The sequence below is a fragment of the Pleurodeles waltl genome, chromosome 3_1 (genome assembly GCF_031143425.1).
Source record: "Pleurodeles waltl isolate 20211129_DDA chromosome 3_1, aPleWal1.hap1.20221129, whole genome shotgun sequence".
In the NCBI taxonomy this organism is placed as follows: domain Eukaryota; kingdom Metazoa; phylum Chordata; class Amphibia; order Caudata; family Salamandridae; genus Pleurodeles; species Pleurodeles waltl.
The window spans coordinates 369,168,288-369,191,742 of record NC_090440.1 but is presented as its reverse complement, the minus strand read 5'-3'; the positions used below and the strand labels follow the sequence as shown (position 1 = coordinate 369,191,742).

Below are 23,455 nucleotides of genomic sequence, written 5' to 3'. Positions count from 1 at the left end.
AGCCATGGATAGGTGAAGCTCTCACAAGTTGATAGCAGCAGCTCACACTTCCATTCTGCAGTTCACCACTATGGCTGTAGCACTGCTATTTCACTATATCATGATAGGTCGGATCCAGATGCAGCATGAGGATGGAAACCAGGTCATCAATCAATTACCTTAACAGAAACAGCAATGAAGGATAAGGCAGAGTGAGGCTGGAACCCATAATCATGAGTGAGCTTGAGATGATTCAGAGGATACACAGGTACAATATGGGCACCATAATAAACACATATTCATCACTAGAGCTACTCTTCAGCCCAACTTAGAGATCCACTGCCAACCCCCCTACCTGAAAATGTTAGCAGCGCTAAAATTCGTTGCAATAAGCAACACGCAGCAGACAGCATGATTGGTGCATAGCATTTCTCACTCAATGTTTAGCATAATAGACTGCTAAGTGATGGAGAGTGAGTGAGCAGCATATGTAGTGCCCATTGGACACCCACACAACTAATGCCAGCAAAGCAAACATTTACACTACTGCAGGATTTCCTGACATCATCAGGCCAATTTATTGCACTCATGTACCCCTGGTGGGATCACATAAACAGGAACAAGTGTGCTGAAAAGATCAAATGAATCACGCTATATATAAGCACATGCTGTGTGATGTGGATCTTTGTATATTCAACTGCTGTGTTAGGTGTAATAAAATAAATGGCTTGATCTAGACAAACTGCAACATTAGCCATACTTTGGTGATACATCACCCTTAAGCTACTGGGCAGACAAATCACCCCTTCATCATCAAGATTACAATGCATTACGATTGTTGTAGTCCCATCTCAATAACGGTCAGCAGCACCATTAGAGAGTTGTTACCCCTTATGGACCTCGCTTACATGGATTAATCAGTACAGGGAGTGCAGAATTATTAGGCAAGTTGTATTTTTGAGGATTAATTTTATTATTGAACAACAACCATGTTCTCAATGAACCCAAAAAACTCATTAATATCAAAGCTGAATATTTTTGGAAGTAGTTTTTAGTTTGTTTTTAGTTTTAGCTATGTTAGGGGGATATCTGTGTGTGCAGGTGACTATTACTGTGCATAATTATTAGGCAACTTAACAAAAAACAAATATATACCCATTTCAATTATTTATTATTACCAGTGAAACCAATATAACATCTCAACATTCACAAATATACATTTCTGACATTCAAAAACAAAACAAAAACAAATCAGTGACCAATATAGCCACCTTTCTTTGCAAGGACACTCAAAAGCCTGCCATCCATGGATTCTGTCAGTGTTTTGATCTGTTCACCATCAACATTGCGTGCAGCAGCAACCACAGCCTCCCAGACACTGTTCAGAGAGGTGTACTGTTTTCCCTCCTTGTAAATCTCACATTTGTTGATGGACCACAGGTTTTCAATGGGGTTCTGATCAGGTGAACAAGGAGGCCATGTCATTAGATTTCCTTCTTTTATACCCTTTCTTGCCAGCCACGCTGTGGAGTACTTGGACGCGTGTGATGGAGCATTGTCCTGCATGAAAATCATGTTTTTCTTGAAGGATGCAGACTTCTTCCTGTACCACTGCTTGAAGAAGGTGTCTTCCAGGAACTGGCAGTAGGACTGGGAGTTGAGCTTGACTCCATCCTCAACCCGAAAAGGCCCCACAAGCTCATCTTTGATGATACCAGCCCAAACCAGTACTCCACCTCCACCTTGCTGGCGTCTGAGTCGGACTGGAGCTCTCTGCCCTTTACCAATCCAGCCACGGGCCCATCCATCTGGCCCATCAAGACTCACTCTCATTTCATCAGTCCATAAAACCTTAGAAAAATCAGTCTTGAGATATTTCTTGGCCCAGTCTTGACGTTTCAGCTTGTGTGTCTTGTTCAGTGGTGGTCGTCTTTCAGCCTTTCTTACCTTGGCCATGTCTCTGAGTATTGCACACCTTGTGCTTTTGGGCACTCCAGTGATGTTGCAGCTCTGAAATATGGCCAAACTGGTGGCAAGTGGCATCGTGGCAGCTGCACGCTTGACTTTTCTCAGTTCATGGGCAGCTATTTTGCGCCTTGGTTTTTCCACACGCTTCTTGCGACCCTGTTGACTATTTTGAATGAAACGCTTGATTGTTCGATGATCACGCTTCAGAAGCTTTGCAATTTTAAGAGTGCTGCATCCCTCTGCAAGATATCTCACTATTTTTGACTTTTCTGAGCCTGTCAAGTCCTTCTTTTGACCCATTTTGCCAAAGGAAAGGAAGTTGCCTAATAATTATGCACACCTGATATAGGCTGTTGATGTCATTAGACCACACCCCTTCTCATTACAGAGATGCACATCACCTAATATGCTTAATTGGTAGTAGGCTTTCGAGCCTATACAGCTTGGAGTAAGACAACATGCATAAAGAGGATGATGTGGTCAAAATACTAATTTGCCTAATAATTCTGCACTCCCTGTATATGTGTAACAAATTACATCAGACATTCGTCTCAATCATGATGATTCTCAAGCAAAGTCAACTTTTTTAAGAATCACATGTATTTCCATTAGAGCTATCATGTCTCTTACTATGGATTCATCTGAACTTGAAACCTTCTTTCAACTCCAGGCATGTTGCAGATAGTCATAATCTTTTCTTCCCACAGCTTGAGGAAGAGCCAAGGTGCAGAACTACTACCAGTGTCCATGGTTTAGTGCTTATCCTTGGCAGCTCACTTGAGTACCTAGAATTTCAGGAATTGGAATCTGTTTTTAATGTTCTTAACATCATGTGAATATGTTGATTGAATATGGATTTTGTCCATGATCTCCTTCAACAGGCATGTTTTTTTGGGGGGGTTTTGGGGTCTTCTTCAGAATAAATGGCACATTGGGTGTTTGTGGTGTCTTACCACCTCCTTTGCCAAGACCTCCAGCTCAGGATCCGTAAGTTTGCACTTTTGGAGTGTCGTAACGTCCTATTGTGTGTTGATCTGGCTATTTCTGTTCTCTAGGGATTAATTTTCTCATTCCAAGAACATCTAATGCCTGAACATTAGCACTTCCTGATGGTTTTTGCATGTACTATTTATCAAGTGCAATATTTACTACATGCTCTAAATAACACGCATTCTGTATTTAACATTTGCACTAAATAACGATTTTGCTGTCCATGGTAAAAACTCAAAATCCAAGTTATTTAACAAACTCAGTGGAATTGGTATTTCCCTTACCTGCAAGTTTGATGCTATTCATCACCAAACTTGTAATTAAGGCCTCAGTATATTTTAAATGTAATATATAAAATATCTTGACACATAACGTGCACACCAAATGGAGTGTTCATGACCTCACCCTTAATAAAACAGGTGCAGGTTACAAAATGTTATAAATTCTCTTACTGATGAGATTAAATATCATATTACCCTGATATTATTCATTGCTTTGTGCAAGGTAATAATACGTTTATTCTGTTAATCAAAAGTGATTACAGTAAATACATCAGGTAACATTTCTAAAAACTAGTAATAAAATATAATTAAACAAAACCTTATACACATTGATTAATCAGTTTAATCACTTGTAATATGGGGGATGAAATAGCCATCACATTTGTGATGGAGAAACTAGTCCGCCAAACTCTTAATCAGGCCTAGTGTGTTCAGTAGTTTTAGTCTCATAACCACATAGACAACACGAGCCTTTGCTTTTAAGGTAAGGATTCCAAGATCTTTCAAACTGAAACTGGAATGTCAAGTAGTCTCAATGTCAGGTATTTCCTTTTCTTTATTGCCTCAGGGCTTGAGTCAAGATGAGGTTGCTTACAGTTTAGGTAAGAGTTGTACACTAGATCACTGTGTCTATAGTTTAATAGTGTGCCAAGATTTGAAAGTTCTTTTAACAGGTGTTTCCCCTGCATGAGAGACAAAGTCCAGAGCGCGTTTAGATCAGTAAGGTTATGTTGCTTGTTCACGTCACCAATTCCATCCAGGTCCAATTAAAGTTTTTTATATTTATTTTGGTTTAGTTATTGAAAGATTAACTCTTTTATTGTAAGACTGTTCATGTTTTTTCAGTCGTACATATAGTTTAATGTTGAAGCGTTGTGAAAACTTAGTTCTAAACTGAGTTTACTCTGAAGTGTAACACTAATGGTTCAGTTCTCCAGTTTAACAGCTTATTCCAAAGCCGTCCCCTATTGATTCTGTCAAAAGCAGTGCCGTAATCTATAAAGCAAGCATAACGTGTGCTTTTTTTTGTGCTTGCCTTCTTTGCGAGGATAGTCAGTGCTTCAATATTATCGATTCTTGAGCAGCCAGCTCAGAACCCCATTTGAGTATATGGAATTTGGTGTTTGGCATTCGGTCAGTTGGTTAGAATGTTAAGTAAGTATTTACCGAATAATGTACCCTCAGACTAACAGATGTATAAGCTGATCGTCAATAATATCAAACTTTTGCCCTTTTTTGTAAATAGTTTGGATAATTGGACCTTTCTATGACTTGCTATAGTCCCTGAAGAGAGCTCATATGAAAATAGCTTGAATATTTTTTATTACCTCTGTTGGTAGACCATTTGGACGTGCAGCTCTAGAAGGATGAGATTTTCTAACCAGTGATATAATTTATTTTTCACAAATTAGAACTGTTGTGTTTTCATACCCAAGATGTGGAATAGGGCCTTCAGTAACGCTTGAGTACAGGGTTTCATTATGAGGTGATCCAGATGTCATTTTAGATAAGTGATCGTTCAGTGTTCTGTGTGACCCAGTCCCTTGTCCCAACAATGCCCAAAATTGTTTGATGACATCTGTTTTATAGCAACCGCTAGATTTGTCCAGGCATTTTCCTGAGTTTCCATTATTTGTATCTTTTCTCCTCAATCTCATCGCTATCTTACCACTTTTGATGAAAACATTGAACTCAGCAGAACAAAGTCTTTCTATAGAGCTCTTAAATCCTTTTGATAATGCTTTTTTCTGTTTGTGATTGAACTGTTGATTTTGTTTCTTAAAAGAGTCTTTCTAAACTTAACTCTTGAGGGTTGCTCTGATGAAAGATTGTTTGATATTGAAGTTAACAGTGTTTCCCAGTTTAAAATCCATTCTTTCAGCGTAGCTCTAGTGAAGGCTCGCACACTCTTTTCAAGATAAAATCTACTTCACACAGTCCTTGTAGCTTAGAGATCCATGTGTTCCATTTTATTGGCATTGGGCCCGATTCACAAAGATAAACTTACACTTTTGGTAGCAAATATATCTTGTTGGCCTATCCAGGAAGGTAGTAGTGGTGAGAGAGTTGATGAGTAACATGATAGGACGGTGCAGATGGGGTTGAGTCCTTTGATGAACATGAAGTTTGGACAAGAGTCAGAAGGGGCTCCCCAGTAATTGGGGTGTATAGTTGCAGCAAGTGATGGACAGTTAATGATGGGCTAGCAGGTAAAGGCTGGTCTGTGAAGTTGCAAAAGTTTTGAACAGAACCAGAAAGTCATCCAGGATTTGACAGATCAGGAGGGGTCATCTTGGAACAGTGGGTTTGGAGTTCTGTTGTCCAGGTTTCTTCACAGAGCTTGTCCTAGTTGCGTTATGTGGTTTTGATGAGTGCAACATTCTGTCGATATTTTAAAAGTTTGAAAACTTTGGGGAAAAAACTGAAACAATCTGCTTGGTTATCACTGCAAAAAACAGATCTCTAGTATATAACCTGATGGGTTGTCCCCACTGAACGTTGGGTGGCAGACATTATCTTTTTAGGAAAATAAATTTAAAAAACAGGGCTATTTTCGTGGTGCAGCACATTATTTTGCTTTCAATATGAACATTAAAAATAATGCTCATTTCCCTCAGTCACTCATGAGTCATCTCCCTCATAATTTAGAAACAGAAAAAAGGCTTGGTGGTATCAAAGCATGAAGGACCTCACCCTGGCTAAGGTAGTTTGAGTCCGTTAATCCCGTCCCACAGTCACAATACACTTCTTGTCACAAAAAAGCGACTGGGGAGGTTTTCTTAGGGGATGACTGCTTTGTAAACCCTTTTGGCTTGCCCAGGACCAGTGGTCTTTCAAAACTATCTCAGTCCAAGGGCTGGGAGCCAAAAAACATTCCCCCTTGTTGCTTCCTCCCCCTTGTTGTGAAACACCCACCTTGTCCTTCTTCACTGGCTGGTATGGAATCCCTCTGGGGTTATGCTGCAAAAGTGTGTTTAGACCTTCCCCCAGCATTGAACAAGGACCAAGGATCAAACATGTGCTAACAGGCTCCCCACTTCTCTTTATCTTTGCCTGTCAAGAGAAGGGCTCATATTGTCCAGAAGTAGGGAAGTGAAGCGGCTCCTTCAGATGGCTAACAAACAGGGATAGGAAGAGTGAGAAGACAGTAGCAGTTATCTGGAGACTTCGGTTCTGAACTGACCAGTGGCAGGGAAGGAGACCAGCATTAGGAGATGAGTTTTCAGCCCGCGTTGGAAGCAAAGAAGTCATTTTCCACCCTGAAATAAAGAGGAAAAGATTTAATGAAGTCCTTAGTATTATTTTCTCTATTGAACTACTGTAGTTAATATGACCTTTAATTACTCCTTCTTAATTAAACTACTGCTGTTAATATAAATGTTATGTTTTTTATAGGTGAGCCGGGACTGTTGGTTGCCAAAATATCTGTCTTGTCTCCATTTGCTGGCTATGCCGGCGACCAGACTCAGACAGAAAAGAAAAGACTCCATAATGTCTTCAGAAAAGGTGATCTGTATTTCAACAGTGGGGATCTTCTAGTGGTTGACCACAACAACTTTGCCTACTTTCATGACCGAGTTGGAGACACTTTCAGGTTAGTAGATAAGGGTTTTATTGTCTTTATGCTCTCTACTGTAGTCTTTGTCTATTATTGGCGGGGGTCAGAGTATTTACTTGTGGAAATCTTAATTCAGTACCAGTTTGATAAATATGAGCAGTTACGTAGCAGAGGATCTGTTTGCCCCCATCTTACATGATGACATTCTGCTTCTTGAGTTGATAGACTATGTTGAGTGAGGTATTGAATACATTTTAGTTATTTGGAAGATCACATGAATTAAGCTTTTACTGAATGGTCCACATACTATTTGCTTAAAATCCTAGCCTAAACCCAGACTCTATAAATAAAAGAATAGATTGCTATAAATGAATGTTTATTATCAGATAATCAGTACACCAGACTTGAATGAAAAACACAGTCAAGTTTAATCTATAATCCTTAAAATAAAAATGATTCAACAACAAGCATCTGCCCTGACAAGATGTGATTTCATGAAGCCCTTTTTGAACCACTGCGTGTATACTTGTGGAGGGATCATTGGGCTAGTCGCAGACATGATATATAAGACTAGCCAATAACATAGGTTGACCTTACATCCTGTTTGATAAAACATGTACAATGGAGAATTTATGCACCTCGGAGTAAACTTACTTGAATTAATATATCCCTATGTAACAGAGGTTTAACTATGGGCCAAAGAATGTTTTGCATCTGAAAAGATCAATTAATTTGTAAAAAGCACCGTCTAAAATGAACTGAACCACGACAGAGTAAAAGACAGAAATAACCTGTACAAAGAAATAATTTCCCAAGGAATTAGGAAAACTTAAATGTGCTGGTTACTGGTTACCTTTCACTCTGAGTGAAATAAATAAATGGTAATTGGGAAAAAGGAACAACTACTTTTGGCATGGATCAGTAACTTGTGCAATGTTATTATCCTACCCAGCAATCCACAAGCAGTAATAATTACCTTGAAAAGACTTGCCAACAGTTTTAGGACCTGATTACGAGTTTGGCGGGCCGTGGACTGCCATAGCGGCTGTCGGATTGGCGGTTAGACCATAGTATTACGATGCATGTGGTACCAGAGACCAAAGACTGCTGCGGTCCCATCAGCACCGACAGGCAGTGCAGACTGTCATGGTGGTGAGATAGGCCAATGAGGATGTCAGAACCAGTGTATCCGCTGGACAGAATATGATTTTGCCTTTTGTCAATGTTACTGTAGCAGTCCAACCACCACGTCCAAGCTGGCAGAAAAAAGGGCATAAAAGGCAAGAATTCACCTGCAGAAAGCATCACACATCCTGTGCTGCCATAGAGACGATCACACGTAATGCTGTTGATAATAGATGAAGCCCAAAGTACACGCCTACATGAACACAACCAACGGTAAGATCACACACCTACCCATGTCCAGAAACTCCACACAGATCGTCGCGCGGCCATAGAACTAGTATTTGGGTTACGCTAAGTGGACCAAGTACACTTTTTATGTGTCCCGGGTTGGAATTGATAACAATAAATGACCCATACTCAGTCACATGATGCCTCCAATGGGCAAGTCACTGACACTGCACCGCCACACTCCACAAAACCACACATGTCTGCCCATCCCAGTTTCAGGGAGAGTGAAGGGTACAGAGCATTGTGTCACACAACAGCTTTACCTAATCCTAACAGCTTTACATAATCAAACTGACAGCCTCACATTACTCACATTCCTTGGACTGTTGTGACATTGAAAACACATATGTATGGATTGTCTTTTCACCCAAACACACCCTCCATGAAACATCTCTGTGATGGGCCCACACATTACACCAACATTGCAACACAATGGAAGGCAATTGGCATACACAATATTTTGTCAGACAAATATTCAAAGCCCGCAATGTAACCAATACCTGCAGAATAGGGATGGGGGCATAAGGGGACTCCAGGAAGGATGCTGCTCTGGGACATATCTCACTTTGCAGGTGCCCCTAAAATAACATTTGCACAGGAACTGACCTTTTATATATCTCAGGGACAACCAATATTAGAGCCAAGTGGCATGCCAATCTGAATAATGTGTGAGTGCAAGCTAAGAAAGCAGATACAACAGTAACAGCATGAGTAAGGTGGGAGCAGATGAAGTAGCTGGAAGATACACACATCAAAATGGACACATGGTCAGTCAAATGTAAATTAAGGTAGCACAATTGAATACCCTCCTTGTGTGGACAAACCAAACTCTAGCTTGCACACATGAGACAAATGTCCAGTCTACATCCAGGGGACAAATTCCAACACAATACATGCTGACATTGGCCAACCCAAGATGAACTGCTTACCATATCAAACAAAACACAATGCAATGACATTGCAATATGATTACCACCCACATTTCCATAAAGTGAACATCTTCCCTTGCCCTTGGTGACACCAGCACTGCCCCCAAAGTCAGATCTTGCCAACCACAGCAAATGGATCAACAATCAGGGTTAAACACACACAACTGTTGGCGTACAGCACATGTTACTCAGGAACAACTAAAAGGTAGAAAGGTAATGGCAGGACAAATGTGTACCCAAAAAACACCAACTTGGGTTTATTGAATGGAAATGATTTAGATCAAAGGCCATTGGCCAGTTCATATTAGTCCATGCACGGTACTGTGCTCCAGCTTGACTCTGATCACTGCCAGAAAACCTCCACAGGAAGAGGCATCAAGTTGGCATGCAGGCACCTCAGACATTATTCTTAGGTGGGGTGGGTCAGATTTGGGACAGGTGGGTTTGGGTTTTGGAGGGGTGGGCTTTTTCTTAGGAGGGGTGGACTTTTCCTTATGAGGGGTGATCTTCTTTGAGTTGGGATGGGTATGTGAGGTTGAGGGGGGGCAGGTGTGGCAGGGGAGGACTTGGGTGTTGTAGGGATGAGTTTGGTTGTGGGTGAGGGTCCTTTGGGTTTGGGAGAAGGGTGAAGGCCATAGGGGTAAGGGCAAGGTCAAAAAGGAAAATCTCCTTGGGAAAATGGGTAGGATTTTCAGAAGGTATTGAAGTATTGGAGGTTAAGGGAGTGGTTGTCTTGCCTGCGAGTGTTGATGCTGCTGGTGTGTGCATGTCTGAGGCATGCTTGGGTTTAAGTGGTGTCTTTTGCATGTGTGTGTGGGTATTTGCATTTCTTGGGGTACTGTGAGGTGGAGGTGCTGGGTAATGTGGGAGTGCTTGTGGGTTTTGGGGTGGTGTCTGGGGGTATGGTGGATGTGGAGGCTGTGTTTGAGGGTGTTGTGGTGGTTTTGGGGGGTATGGTGGATGTGGTGACTGTGTCTGTGTGTGTTGGGGTGGTGTCTGAGGGTATGGTGTCTGGGGAATGTTGGTCTGTGAGTGAATGGCTGCCGTCAGTGAAGAGGCCAGTGCCTGAAAAGATGTCTGTAGGCCAGACATGGCACAATTAATGCATTCCAGGTACACAACCATCAGCTGGAGTTGGCTGCCCTGCACCTGAATGGCATTCGGAATGGCAGTCTGACCCACAGAGATACTCCTCAGTAGGTCAGTAACCTCCTCACTCAGGGCAGCAGGGGTAACGGGGGTGAGGAGGAGGTGCCTGCGGTGAAGGAGACCCCCATCCTCTTGGGTTAGCAGGCACGACCAACAGGGTGGGGATCAACAGGGAGGGTGGAGGTGGACAAGGGTGGTGGATGGAACAGGCGCAGGTCCTAATGGGTCTGCCACCACTAGGGAGTGGCCACTGGAGGAAGAATCAGATGATGATGAGGTTGATCCTGTGTCCTCCATGGCACTCAAGTCACTCTCCAGGCCACTGGGTCCCTCAGTGTCGGACATCTCATGACTGGAGGTACCATGGCCAGCTGCTTCCATTTGGTTCCACCCTGTCTCCTCTGCATGCCTAGGATGATGCTGAAAATTGCAAAGGCAAATAAGTTCACTACATGTTCCTGATCACACATGGACAACAGCTGTGATTAGCAAACATTACTATGATGTACAGTAGCCCCCAGCCACAACCTACGACAAAGTGGCTCCGATATTTGCCACATAATATGCATGCATGGTACATGAACTTTCAGCAGTTGGCCACTGTAAATTCAGACTCATAGACAACTTCAATTGCATGGGTGAAGATGTGCAATCACCGTACCCAATGGTAAAGTAGGAGACCTCATCACCTTCAATAATTTGCCTCATGTAGCATCCCTCAGTTAGCTGTAGTCATACAATGGCAAGCCAATGCCAAGTTCAGTTACACAGATCCCACACAAGGTCAAGCATTAAGCAAATCTTCATATACCCAATGCCACATCATTAAAAAGTGATGGCTCAAAAATTTCCAGCCATGTTGCTGACAGAAGTACAGTAGCCTGAAGAAGGTGACATGGAAACACCTATGTCACAGTGGAAATTAATCAACAATGGTCACTTCACTATGTGTACATTGTCTAGCTGGATGCCTGAAGGTTGTACTAATGTTGCTCAGATAGATAACACGTTATATGAGAAAATGTACACTGGAGACAAGTTGGACAAAATGTCAGGGAGAAATGTTGACAAGATTCACCCAACAGTAGATCAGCTAGCCCCAGGAATAACACCTCTCTTGATTGGTACTCCTAACAATACCATACTCTGATTGCATCCGTAGAAGCTAATAGTCCTTTGAATGTTGCAGAGGCACATGGGTTCTCAAGTACTTGTAGAAGGCACTTAACATGTTGACTAATGGGAAGCCATGTCACTGTCTCTTTTTGTCATTCAAACAGATTCCCTTAGATGAATGTTGTACACAACGACATATGATTCCTTTGCCACATGATTCTACATCAATGGCATTGTAATGCACATTGTGAGTAAAAGCTGCAGTCCTGCCAAATTACATGCAATGACGTGTGAGGGTAAGTGTGAGCCACCAATCAATAGTGGCACACTCCTGTCTGTGGCACCACATGAACTGTAGCCCCATCGCATATGTCCAATTCCAAACACATGGTGGCATGCACACACATATGAGGGAAGTCAGACATCATCCCATGAAGACAGGCACACCATACATGAAACAGCAGTGAAAAGAATTTGGCAAAAATGGAATGAACACATGTTAGTTTGTATGCACAAGAAATGATGGCAACAGTGATGTCATACAATTCATCATGGACATTCACAACTTACCGGTGGAAAGTATTGCTCTGTGACTGCACCCAAAAAGCAATCTATTCTTTGTCAAATGTACGATGGCCCCCTTCACATGACAGACAGTAGTGAGGCACCAGCACAGGCCTGTGGGGGACAGATGCCAATATGCTTACTCGAGCAGACTCATGGCTAAGGATAGTGAACTATTATTTCATGTTGTTTGTGGTGTCACACTGAAGAGTAGTGGACTGTTGTATACAAAATACACCCACAACAGCAAACAATACGACCTGATTGATCACTGGACTCAGCCATGTGTTGGACCCAGAGAGTTAATTGGTTGTGGACTGCACTCTGTTGTGTCCTAGGACGCTGGGCTGATAGGCAAGGCACATCAGCATGCTTCAGCTTCCATATCTACCTACAGTCACTCATCTTGTGTGTCACATATGGCACATCCCCAATCTTCAGGGGGAGAAGGCAGAACCTAACACATCAACATGGCAATGTCACAGGCAGGAATATGCCCAGGATTATGCCCTGGGTTCCCCGTCTTGTAGCTGCTGTGTTCCTCTTAAATGCCATTCGAGCTCTGGGTAGGCCACTGCCAGAATTGGGGTCAGTAGAGGGGGTCAGGCTCTGATTTGCACTCTTCCCACTTTGGGAGGACAGCCCCAGCTGGACCTCAGAGATCGTCTGAGCCCAGGTCTCAGATCCTCCCACCTCTTGCGACAGTGGGCTCTCAGCCGGCTATAGACCCCCAGGGTCTGCACCTTCTTCTGATGGGCGTTGACCTGTATGGGTGCAAGACTAATCTAGTCAATGAACTAAGGCATTCAGGCCAAGTCATGCCACTAGACCCTCATATTGGCCACATGCCAAGATCTTCAGGTCTACAGGGACTGGACTGGGCACAGTGCTGCAGTTGCATAGCCACATTAACTCTACCCCAGCCTGGACTAGGTCCCATAATGGGAGATACATTTGACAGGCCCTAGTCTCAGCAGGCTGAGCATACAGAACCTCCATGACACATTTCCATCACTTCCATGCATGACAGTACATCATGTGGCCATCATCAATGTGGCTAGTGTGGCACTCTTAACGGCACAGTGAGTCATGATCTGCCTCTCATACAATAGTTTGGCAAGGCCAGATGTGGGCTGAATGATCTGTGGCACAATACACATTGCTTACACGATCCTCAAATGACTCAAACAAGATGCATACACAGCTCATGCTGTCATGCAGATATATGTTGTTTGACATGTACAACCATCATATCCAAAGATATGTCATTGAATGGCTGTAAAGTATCCTTGCCTAGATACATGAATGCAACACTAGGAGGAACTTGTCCTTGAAGCACGTGACACAACAGAATATGAATGTGCAATACATATAGTATTTTTCTCCAATACCTGCAACACGTAATCCCATTTATGCCACACAAACTGCAACAACAGGCACACAAGAGGTCTAACTGGCACACGGCCACATTGTAGCATGTGAGGAGGGAAAGAAAATAATTGAACAACAGAGTCAGTTATGCCAATGAGGTTCAGCGGGTGAGCAACAGGAAAAACTTCCATTCTGTCTACATGCAAGTTGTCTGTTTGTCAGATCTCTACATCTCAAAAGTCTGTGCCCGGTTCCCTGGTTCAGCCCATGATTCATTTGTAATGTGGAACAGCACCATACTCCAGCTGATGTAACAACTGCAGCCAAAGGGGTCTTGCCTAGTTGGTAAGTCACATCTGACCTGATTGTGTGAGCGATGTCAGGTGCTATATTCATGAGGTGAGTGACTCATTGTTGCACCTTTGTCTCATTCCTAAACAGGAGACTCAGCAATTCCAAACCATCCTTGGTTATTCATGCAGCTGACAAATCCTACTATGCCAGGGAAAGTCTGCTTCAATGAGGCCCATGCAAAAACACCACAGCTAGTGGAGTGGGCTTTTGAGCTTGTGAAGGACAGATTTCACTGCCTGGATAGGACTGGTGGAGCCCTCCTCTTCTCACCCGGGAAAGTGTGTCAGATCACTGTGGCATGCTGCATGCTCCACAACATGCGGAGGAATATCCCTTATATCCCATTGGAGGTAGAGCCTGTAGTGCCACCGGGTGAGAATCCTGAAATGCCAAATAAAGATGACAGTAGTGAAGAGGAAGAAACTGACTTGTGACAAGATCTCATCATTTTCTCATGAGTGTAGCTTCTTCTCATGATTGTAAGTATGTCATGTGATGCCATGACTTTGATTGTACAATGAACTGTAGTTGTGATAATGTGTGTAGTAAATGTTTGGAAATAGCTTGGGAGCCGTTAAAGGCAAATTCAATCAAAGGCTGTTTCATGAGATAACTTTCGACACATACACAATTTGATGATGTAGCTTTGTTTGTGTTAGATTTATAGCAATGTACTTTGTTTTCCAGATGCTTGCTATGTGCCTTGTGTCATATGTATGTTTTCATACCTATACTATACTACTTGTTTTGTTCTTTGTTGTGACATTGGCAGGTATGTGATGCTGTTCTGACATACGAAGTGGCCATGGATTGTTCCAGGGAATGTAGGTCACAGACGTTGCATATAAGAGACCTGTGCTAAGCAGCTTGCACAGTGATAGGATGGAAGTTTAGAAGGCCACTGGACTTGTTTCTTGTCGTGTGGTGGTCCTGATGCATCATGTGTGTCATCATGTGGCCAGAAAATAAGTAGTTGTAGGCCAAAGTCATGTTAGTTACCCTTCACATTGGCTAAACACTCTTTTTGTATGCCCTTTATGTAACTGTTGATTTGTTTCATCATTGTAGCCCAAAGTGCCTGTGCCACATCACAAACATTTATTTGTGTCATACCACCAAAAGTATAAGCACTGGATTGTAATGACCCAGTGATCGGAAACTGTTGTATTGCCATCCGTCTTAGTCTTGCATGATATGAAGTTGGATTACTTTGGTGTGGTAGGTGGTATGGCTTCATCTGATGACATCAACCACTCATCTGATGACATCAACCACTTTAACGTTTGCCTATTCTAAAGGACAGTGTCTAACAAATCCCTTCCTTCCATGGTCTGGAGGTTTGTACCTGTAAATATGTTCATTTACCCAGTATCATGTATGATTTGCTGTGTTTCAGACATATTGACAGCCTATGTGCTGAACAATGTAATAACATTTCTTCTTTGACAAGACACTTGTATGAATATATTTGTGTGGAACGGTTGTAATCCTGAGCTGAACTCTGTGTGCGTGCAACATATACCATTTGGAACAAGTACTTTGTATCATCATTGTATGGTTCATATGGTCTGACATATCTACATGGCAAAATGTGATATTAAAGACAGCAGACAATAAGTTAGTGACAGGTGAATTTATTGCAAAACTACAACTAACAGAAAATATTTGTGACCTCAATTAACAAAAATTAAAATATGAAGGGGTCAGCCATCGTGAATGAAATCATTGGAGTAGATGCCACACCATTAGAAGTCAAAATTCCAGAGTACTCATCTCATTGGAAATGGAATGTGGTTCAGGATCAGTTCACAGAGTGACATTAAGGAAGATGATTATTGCTGCCAGTGGTTGGTGTCTTCCCGTCTGCACCTCCTGGATTCTTGCATGGATGTCTGCGCTTATGAAGGGGGGGGATCAGTTGCTGCAGAGGCAGGGGATGTCTGTTACTGTTTGTGCTTCTGGCAGGGCCTTCCTTCCTGTGTGTGCCACAGATGTAGATTGGCATGATGTACGTGCCACACAGGAAGGTGTAGATGTAGGGAGTAAAGCCCTGCTCAGGGTGGTGTTAATTTCCCTCAGCACCCCTGTAGGGTGTCACTTTCATTATTATTGGCAACCTTTTTGTCATTCATGACACTCTGCAGCTGTTTCATTTCCCGGAGTTCTGTTAATACCTGGCCCATCATGCCTTGGGACTCCTGATAGAGCCCCAAGATGTGGCTGATGGTGTCCTGGCCGACAGCATCCCCAGTGGCCCCACTCCGCTGGTCCAAAGCATCCCTCCCACGCGTCCTACCCCACGAGCCTGTGTCCTTGGCACAGGGAGCTTTCTCCAACTGGGTCCTCAGTGTCGGGAGTGTTGAGTTGCACCTCCGGATCCAGCACTGGGGGGCACAAAATGGTGGAAATTGTGCTAGGCACACAGGTTGGGGGGCGCATGGTTGCCTGTGATGTTGAAGCAGCAGGGCTGGGAGGTGATGTTGTGGCCACAGTGAGACTCAGTATTGCCATCTGACCAGGTTTCCTGGATGGGCCAGGACCTTCCACCACATCCATAAGTCCAGTAGTATTGTCATCACTGAGGGCTTCATCCAGGGGGTAGTGGTAGTCTGTTGGGTGCCCTCCAGTTACCCAGTGGCTGCTCGCCCTGTTGATGAAGGAATTACATTGTTACTGGTTGAAGTGACCCCTACCTCCAGAGGTTTTGTGTTAGAGTAAGCAAAGACATCAGACATTCTTAAGTTGTAGGTTAGCCGATTGTGCCATGTTACCATGGTATTGGAGTATTTGACATGACATGTGAATCGTGCCTAAACTATTTGACTCGAGCAGCTCATGAGATATGCAGATCAGTTGCACTTTGGATGATGGAATGAAAATGACATTTTACCAACGGTGAAGCCAACACAGTGGAGAGGCAACATATGCCTTTGACCGTTTGGAGGCCTAGTTGAGTGAGATACAGGCAAACACAGGACTTTGTTGCATATGGGACTGCAGTCATCATGTGTGCAGTGCTGTGTCAATGTGTTTTCTGCCGATACCAATCTGGTGATTCACTTGTTGTACACACATGGTAAGGTGTCAATCCTATCCTCAATAGTTTCATCTTGGGTTAGCAGGTCAAGATGGAGCTAGGTCGACAAACATGTCTCTGAGTTGAGCATGATCTGTATGTTGCCCACTCCCAGGTGAGTACACATCAATTGAGAGTTAACAAATCAGGGTATATGGGCAAGTCAACACTGGGCTGGTGGTTGCAGTTAGAGAAAGAGTGCCTATTGGGCTTTGCAGTCAGTTCACTCCCTCTACTTCCCAAAGCTTGACAGATGGTATCTTCCCAGGTGAGTAAGCTTAATTTGAGAGTTAACAAACATGGTTATATCGGCAACTGAACACTGGGCTTGCCTTTAGAATTACAGGCACGGGGCCTCCTGGGAGTTGCAAATAGGTCGCTCCATTTTCTTCACAACACCTAACAAATAGTATACTCCCAGGTGAGTACACATCATTTCAGAATTAACAAACAGGGGTATATGAGCAAGTGAACACTGGGCTGGTGGTTCGAATTACAGACACAGGGCCTCCTGGGAGTTTTAGTCAGGTCACACCCTCTACTTCACAACACTTGACAATCGGTATGCTTTCATGTGAGTACACATCAAGTAAGAGTTAAACAGGGGTATATGGGCAATTGAACACTGGGCTGGTGATTGGAGTTAGAGAAACAGTGCCTGTTGGGCTTTGCAGTCAGCTCACTGGCTCCACTTCATAACACTTGCCAAATGTTGGGTATTCCTTAACTGTAGGTAGACTGCATTGAGGTTTGAGCATACATTTACATGTTGAAACATACCATGAGTCCTGGGATGAATATTGAAAGACCTACAGGCACCTTTTTGACTTATGACATTTAATGGGCTTTGGTAGCTGTGATGTTGGGGCCAAAAATACACATTGACAGTGCTATATCTCAGATACGCTGGGTATCGAATGTTGGTGAAGTACATGAACAACAGTGGCAGAAACTGAGCTGTTGGCATGGAGGACATTGCATTTTTGTGACCGTTTTTGTGTGGTAACTTATCAGACTCCACTCCCTCAGGACGCAGGAATGCCAAGACCTTTACCTCCCTGGGAAAGAGTCTTGATGGGGTACTGTGTGGGCGAGTGCCAGTCTTCTTGGCCTCCATCTGTTGACTGGAGGCCAGGGAACACATTTTGTCCATCAGGCTGTTCCTGACCTCTTCCTAATATCCTCCTTTGTACGCAGGGTGGTGCCTACAGCATTCACTCTTTTGACAATCCTTTGTCCCATTTCCATTTTCCTACTGCGAGGAATATGCTGGACTTGGGCTCCAAACAATTGTGGCTCTACTCTTATAATTTTATCCACCATGAGGGTTTTTGTTACATAAGATGGTGGACAACTGTTGTACCATAAGTGGCTCATTAATTTTGTTAGACTGACAAAAAGTAATTCTGTCATTGTGCATTCTCACCAGAAAAATCTCAATTTCATTATTATGGATCAATACAGTTTCATCAATGTTGACCATTATTTCTCTGATCTCACTGAGTGTGAACCGGCAGCCAGCACTCAAGAGTGGCTTTAAAACCCCATTTGCTTTTTCAAAGAGTGCAAACTTAAATCAAGGCTGGCAGTTCCGTTGCTGCTGGGAGCTCATTATACATTCATATTTTTGAATGTATGGATGCATGCAGTTCAGGTGGGCATACAAGTCCGATGCAAATAAATTGACCTCACTGTTTAGATCAGCTACTTGACAGAAAACGTTATCTAAGCACAAACTAGCTGGAGATAAAAACATGTTTGCACTTTCAGACTCACATGCTCTGTACTTTTTTTCTTCTGTTGATCCCATTGGCCTTTGTTGTGGCTAAAGCACAGATAACACATTGAAGATCATCTGCTTTCTGATCAGTTGTTGGAAGCGGACCAGGGATAGCAATCGATATTCTAAGTGGATGGGCATTGGGTTTGGTTGTCGTCACTTTCTCAGAAGACTCGGGTTCTTGTGATTCACTGGTTTCTGCTATTTATGGACTATTTTTTTCCAGGCCTTTTTCATTGTATAAGACTTGTAGCACTTGTTGTTAAAATTATATAATATTTGATCCTCTTTTTCTATCAATTGTGTTGTTGTATTTCTGCAGCATCTCAAAACTCCCTTCTGTCCAGCCACAGTTGACGTTAGCTTTTCTTTCAGATTATTTTGGCATGACACATTTTTCTTTGTTGCTGGAGTCCTCAGATTTTGTCAGAAGGTAAAAATCCTCTGCTACCACCTGCTTCACTCATGTCTATGAACTTGAATCAATGGAAAACCTGAAACAAAAACATTAAAATAATAAAATAAATTACCAATATGATGGCTAAAACACATCATTATAGAACCGCCATTTTGGAAAATGGCGGGAGGGTTGCTCTGAGAAGTTGTTTTCTGTCTCTATAAGACTACTTGACTCTCCAGTGCTATGTTGAATACCAAAATGAAGTATATAGGTCTCATGGTTCCTGAAATATTACATCATCACTGCAGCACAAAACAGCCTGGATTAGCAATGTTTACCCAAGCTAAATTACTTCTGTAATGATCCAGAAACACAAATCAAAAATGAAAATCTCTGAACAACAATTGTTTTACAGAAGTATATCAAGGGGCTTGGATTATTTGTTAGTGTTTAAAGTAGGATGTAGCATTATTTTATTTAGCTGACAACTGCACAAAGCATGGCACACTTCTTTCATTTTACAGAGTCATTTTCAAAACATCTTGGTGCACATTATTATATTATCAAAATTAATTCATACATACCATGCTCTTATTACATCTTCTCTTGGGGGCAGACAGAGAAGGCAACAAAAAAAATTATCCATAACTGAATATGAACTTGAAACCAGCACAGAGGATATATTGCTTATCTGGTAGAGACTTCTAGTTGCAGATTCCTTACTTTAGAATTTCCCCCAGGCGTCAGACTGGATCTGCAGATTTTTTTTCTTCAAGCAGTACTCTTGCGCACTGCCAGGAAGCTTCGGACGACCCTGTGGCTGTAGTTGGTGTTGTGGTCATAATGATGATGTTGCGGTCATAAATAAACGCAACCTCAGCGCAGTGACATCAGTTTTTTTCTTTACGCGCAGATCTGGAGGACTACCCTCATCACTTTTTAACTAAAATCAACCTTTTTGTCATGCTTTTCATGTCTTTTATGTGCATCAAGGGATGTCTCAGAAGACTGGATTTAAACCATGTGGCACCTGTCACTGCATGATGTCGGTGACGGACCTGCATCTGGTCTGTTAATGGTGTCTGAAGCAAAATCACGACCCGAAGTTGTGCTTCGAGTGCCAGCCCATGCACCTGAAGGCTTTGAGGGATCGGTCACTGAAGCTCATGGAGGCCTGGTGCTTGTGGTCTTGCTCCAGAGGAAGGTCTTGAGACCACTTGCTGAGTCATCACAACTCCTCCAAAATCTTTGGGTCATTGGGTAAGAAGAAGAAGAAGTTGAAGAAGGCCAAGCGTTCTTCAACTTCACACCATTGCTCGACTGATGCGACACCGGACGAGCGTCGACACTTGAGGCCTCTGTCCGCAGAGCCTACTACTGGGTCCGCTCCGCACCTCCCCGAGTTTCCAGGAGCCAAAGCGACCACTGCCCAACCCATGCACCTCATCTTTGGGCAGACTGACCCCCATGAGGGCGCCTTCGGGGCCTGGATGCCCGGATGGGGGTCCTATGGGTACCGCACCGGTGGCTTTGGTCTCTGCCTCCGAAGGCCCCTCCACATCCGTTATCAGGTCCGTGCCGACACAGGTCGTACCATTGCGACCTTCCCTGGTGCCAGCTAGGATGTTGATGCTCACGGCGCCGGCTGGGCCCACAATCAACATCAACCCAATCCTCATCCCTGACGACCCAAAGCCAGTATCAGTCGATGCTGCTCCTGACTTCGATGGGGCCTACTTACCCCAGGTTGGATTCGGCCCCTTTTTCTTATGGGTAAGAATATGGGGAGGGATTGGAGGGGTAGCTGGCCTCTTTAGAATACTAGCTGGATAATCCTGACTTGTACTGGTCACAGGAATCGGGCGGGTCTAATGGTCTGGATACTTCTCCAGACGCTGGCATGCTTTCTCCTCCTACTGTGGCTACGGCAAGGGGGGCCCTTTTACTCGTTGGTGGTCAGTAGAGTGGCTTAAGTCCTTGGCCTCCAACTTCCCTCTGTCACAGTCAGTACTAACCTCCTGACAGCGGTGCTCCAGCCTGGGGCATCCACTTCGGAGCCTCTCCTCTCATTTAATGAAGCCCTTACTTATCTCCTTTTGGGAACTTGGTCCAGACCCAGCACAGGGGCTCCTGTGAATTGGACAATTGCCCTCTGCCATCAGCCCAACCCAAACAACCCTAAATTCCTGTCCCAATACCCCATGCCTGAGAGCCTTGTCATCCAGGCTTCTTCTTCCTCTGGCGCATTCCCATCCGCTCCCTGGTATCAGGAATCAGAGACTGGACTATCTTTGGAAGAAGATGTTTTCTTCCTCCAGTCTGGCATTGCGGTCCATGAACACCGCATGCCTTTTTGGCCATTACACCTATTCCTTATGAGATACGGTCACACAAGTTTCGCCGCAGATCGCTGAGGAGGCCCAGGCCATCGTCTCCCAAGCTGTTGCTGATGGGAGGGACCCGGCTAAGTTGACAATTCCTTGTGAGCTTGACATGACCCACTCACTAGGCAGATTGGTTGTATCAACAGTGACCTTGAAGCACCATGCCTGGTTGAGGACATCTGTTTTTTCGGGGGATGTCCAAGAGACCCTTATGGTCATGCCCTTTGATGGTATGCGTCTCTTTGGAGATAACGCAGACGCGGCACTCAAGAGGTTCAAGGAGTCCTGGGCTACGGCTCGGTCCCTTGGCTTTGCAACTTCCCCTCATCCAGCGCAGTCCACCTTTCGCCCCTTTCATGGTCACGGAAGCGGCTCCCTGTTGCGTCCTTTCCCTACCGGCCACTGTGACACACATGCAACTCAGCAACTCTGCGGCCGGGGATGCAGAATCCCAATACTCATGGGGCAGGGAACCACAGGTCTGCCCAGTCCACCCCCATCCCTTCTGCAGCCTCCAAACCTTCTTAGTCTCTTCCTCCATCTCGGACCAGTGGGAGGTAAGATTTGCCATCCCCTGCCCCACTCGGAATCCGTCACGACGGACAGGTGGGTTTTGCAGATAGTCTAAAGGGGCTACTCCCTCCCCTTTCAGACTGCCCCTCCGGCTATGCCTCCATCTTACAGACGCTTACTGGAGGATCATCTGACACTTCTCCATGAGGAAGTTGCAGCTCTCTTAGCCAAGGGAGCCATAGAGAGGGTGCCTGCGCCAGAAGTAGGTTGTGGTTGCTATTCCCGCTACTTACTGGTTCCCAAGAATGACAAGAGCCTACATCCTATCCTAGTACTTTGAGCCCTCCATCTCTTCCTCAAGAAGGAAAAGTTCAAAATGCTTACTCTAGCTCAGGCCCTGCCTGCCTGGTACCCAGGAGACTGCATGGTAGCGCTGGACCTTCAGGAAGCTTACTTCCATATACCCGTCCCCTCTGCCCACAGATGCTAGTTGCGATTCGTGGTATGTCACTAACACTTTCAATTTACTCTGCTCCATCTGCGTAGGTTAGGGGTTTCAGTCTTCCCCTACCTCGACGACTGGCTGTTGAAGGCAGACACGCCCCAAAAAGTTGTCTCCCACCTTCAAACTATGGCAAACCTTCTGCACTCTTTGGGGTTCACTATAAACATGCTGAAGTCACACCTGACTCCTTCTCACATGCTTCCTTTCATCTGAGCTGTTCTGGACACAGTGCAGTTTCGGGCCTATCCTCCCGAAAAGCAAGTCCAGGATATTCAAGCTATAATTCTGATGTTACAGCCTATATCCTGGCTTTCGGTGAGACGGACTCTGGGGCTTCCGGGCCTCATGGCCTCCTGCTGGTGACACATGCCAGATGGCATATGCAGGCTCTGCAGTGGGATCGGATGTTCCAGTGGGCGCAGCATCAGGGAATTCTCTCCAACATGGTCCAGATCTCAGAGGGAACTGCGAAAGACATGCGGTTATGGCTTTTGAATTGAGATTGGGTCAATGGGAGATCACTCTCCCTTCCCCAACCAAATCTGAGAGTAGTGACATATGCGTCACTCTTCGGATGGGGCAGACACATTGGAGTCGGAGATCAGAGGTCTCTGGACTACGGCGAAGCCCAGACTCCACATCAATCTTTTGGAACTCTGGGCGATCAGACTTGCATTGAAAGCATTCCTCCCGTCTCTAAAAGTGCAACGCTTTGGCAAAGAATCAACCCTCTGAGGGCTTGCGTGCTCACTCCTCCAAAACAAACTAAAAATCTCTATCAGATGAGCAAGTAACTTACCTTCAGTAATGATTTATCTTGTAGAGACATATTGTATTTGCAGATTCCTTGCTCTGCCCCTGCTCCGCCCATACTGACTAGACAGCTTGTACTGCCCCGAATTAACCTAGTTAGGTGATCGGCTGTGGGGTCAGGTGGACCAAGACAACATAACAAAAAAAGCATTGGCAAATCCAATAGGTTTAGCCTGTGCAAGTCTTTTCGCATTGTCAGTGTTTTCTTAGACATGTTGCACGGGCTGTGTTCTGTGCAACATGGCTTACAGTAAATTAAAACAAAGTGTTATGGCGCAGACAGCGTTGACCTCGTCATAGCATCATTTTTT

General features: G+C 44.1%; 1 protein-coding gene across 1 annotated transcript in view; it reads left to right on the top strand.

Annotated features, from left to right (window-relative positions):
- The window catches only part of SLC27A2 (solute carrier family 27 member 2), a 559,749-nt gene that overhangs the window by 400,592 nt on the left and 135,702 nt on the right, over positions 1-23,455 (top strand). The window contains exon 7 of the mRNA XM_069222551.1: positions 6,615-6,813. Coding sequence (XP_069078652.1) covers positions 6,615-6,813 — 199 coding nt within the window. The remainder of the gene's footprint in view (positions 1-6,614; positions 6,814-23,455) is intronic.